General features: G+C 36.4%; 1 protein-coding gene across 1 annotated transcript; it reads right to left on the reverse strand.

Annotated features, from left to right (window-relative positions):
- Positions 1-1554: 1554 nt before the first annotated feature.
- LOC111895475 (calcium-binding protein KRP1) lies at positions 1555-2293 on the reverse strand. The gene has a single exon (XM_023891554.3). It carries the CDS (start codon positions 2067-2069, stop codon positions 1710-1712), a length of 360 nt encoding a protein of 119 aa, XP_023747322.1. The 5' UTR covers positions 2070-2293; the 3' UTR covers positions 1555-1709.
- Between the last annotated feature and the right edge of the window lie 379 nt (positions 2294-2672).

Here is a 2672-nt window from a genome sequence, read left to right on the forward strand (position 1 = left end):
ATTTCTCTTGCTTTCTTTAATAATCAAATTCTGTATTTTGATAATGATAGCGATTAAGGGAAAATACTTTTTACCACATAACTCCGTCCAGACTTGGAAGAAGACTCCTTTTATTAAAGAAAATATAGGATTTTCTGGAAAGGACACTAATATAATGGATACTCTAAAACGACCACTTTTATTAAAGTTATTTGGATAAAATGACACCAAATACTTATGAACTCACCAGCATTTGTAAAAATGCTGATACTCGCTTTTCAAATAACTTGTATTCTCAGGTCAGCATTAGACAGGTACATTCCAGGAGCTTCTGTTGAAGACGGTTTTGTGCCAAGCTGCATCTATATTAGTTTCTGTATTACTTGTTGATTCTATATAATGTAAACTATGTAAAACTATTACTATTAATGCAATGGTTGTTGTACTTTGATTACTATACTACATGTGTTGTGATACTTGACATGACGTCATCCACCCCAAAACGTTTCTGCCATTCCGGTTTTGGGGTGTGACAGTTTTCCCTTCCTTTTTTTGCTCTCTCTTTGTTGGTCGTTTTTTCCTAGTCCCACCCCCCCCCCCCCCCCCCCAAATCCGCTCGCGTCTTGGGAACCGTCTGTTGCATGGGTGGTGGTTGTAAGGTATTTTGTTGCATGGTAGTAAATGTGTTGAATAGGTTTTGTAGAAGGGTTGTAAGGAATTGTAGTGGGGGTGAGGCAAAATTGAAAAGGTTGTCGGAAAATGGAAGTTGCAGAGAGCTTTACGAGTTGAGGATGTTCGTGTACGCCTCATATTGTGCGAACCCAAGAGGAACGAATGTTTTTGTGTTGGGAGGAGGAGTATTGGGGTTTTGATCCATATTGTATTTTTTGTATAAAAAAATAAAATTTGAGAGAAAGAGATGTAAATGTGTATGTAAAAATGAGAGTTAAATTGTGTATTTATATAGTAGAGTTAAAATGTAATAATAATAATAATATAAAAATAATAAAATTCACTTTTATAACCGTTTTCTCCCAAATTCAAGCCACAAACGAGCAAATAACCGCGTTTTGTCCCGTTGCCATGGTAACGTTGGCTACCATAACACCTAACAACACGCCCGTGGGGCGGTGTTTCCGGCGTTATGATGTCGTTTTCCGTCGGCCACATCGGCGTAACGCCCTAAGGCGTTGCCCACTCTGTATCGTCTAAGTGATTTCAAGTCATTCCCACTCTGTATCGTCTAAGTGATTTCAAGTCATTCGGATTCTAATTTATTTGACAGATTGCAATCCTTCAAAAACATATTCTAACCAAACACCATCCTAGTGTTGAATTTGGTGTACGTTTCTTTTCATGGGTAATCATTTGTTTGCTGTCGAGGATACACTTTTTTATACTTTATTTTATATTTATATTTATATTATCTTCTTGTTAGACGTGTGTGCTTGGAATATATATCTCGGTGTGGTGTTTTTCTTCTTCCAATTTATTAACAGGCCATATCTGGATTTAGAATGTCTAAGCCCACACCACAGCTGTGATACTTTATTCACAGGTTTATAAGCCTTGATACATTGCAACATATATCCTGCTATATAACAAAAGATTCAAAATTTCCAAAGTATAATTTGGTATCATATATTATCTCTAATTTTAATCAATCTTCAAAGATGAACAACCCTTCAAGAATTATATTATATAATATTACAATTAGAAAGACCAAAAAACTATAGATGTGAATTGTTCACCTCCTGTTCAAGAGCTTCTTCCAACAAAAACCCAGATTGCTCCATAAGATCTGGGCTTAATCTGAACATCAAAACACAAAACTCCATCTGATTTAACGCGCCATCACCATCATAATCTCCTTCTCTCAACATACTCAACAGATCATCGTCGCTCAGATCCTGTAGTCCCAAAAGCGATGAATTTTTCTTCAAGCTATCGAACGTAATCAAACCTTTATCAGCGTCCATCAACAGTCGGAATCCATTGCATAATTCTCCGATCAAACCATCGCCGCCCAATTTCTCCTCAATCAAAGGTAAATGATCCTGAAACTCGATTTGATTCGTCGATGCCGCCATTAAAGCTTGGAAGATTGATTGAAGATTGACAATGTAGAAGTGATTTCACCTTTCATGTATACATCATATATATATTAAGAGGAAGTTGACCAGTTCCGAAAGGTGGAATTTTGGGGGTATTTCAAGGAAGGTGGAGATCGGTGGCTTTGAAATTGATCGATGAAGGTAGAAATCAATGGCGGGGAAGTAAAGTCGTGATTTTGTTTGGAGGTGGGGGAGGTAAGATGCTTCTTGATTTGGGGAATTTCCAATGAAATTGGTTAAAGTGATCAAGTGAAGTAATCGTTGATGGTGACATATAAGAACACGTCAACCTACCACAAATTAAACGGTTTAGGTCGAATCCACCAACTGTGATCCGACCCGATTCGTTAGCCTAAGTAATGCCATCGACTAGACTTTAAAGGAACAATATAGTATTTTATTCATGTGTTTCTTGTTTTCTTCATGGGGTAAAGACTTTTGACACTATTCTTTTTTTTTTTTTTTGAGACCATATAATGCATTCAACGTATAGGCACTCGTTTTCGTTATTTTATTCTAATAGTTAGAAATTAGTATATTTTGAATTTAAAATTGTGAAGTAGAGTATATGATAGAAGT

This window comes from Lactuca sativa, chromosome 9, assembly GCF_002870075.4.
Source record: "Lactuca sativa cultivar Salinas chromosome 9, Lsat_Salinas_v11, whole genome shotgun sequence".
NCBI lineage: Eukaryota > Viridiplantae > Streptophyta > Magnoliopsida > Asterales > Asteraceae > Lactuca > Lactuca sativa.

Coding starts and splice junctions, on each gene's coding strand:
- LOC111895475 (XM_023891554.3), bottom strand. CDS start 2,069: ATGGCGGCATCGACGAATCAAATCGAGTTTCAGGATCATTTACCTTTG.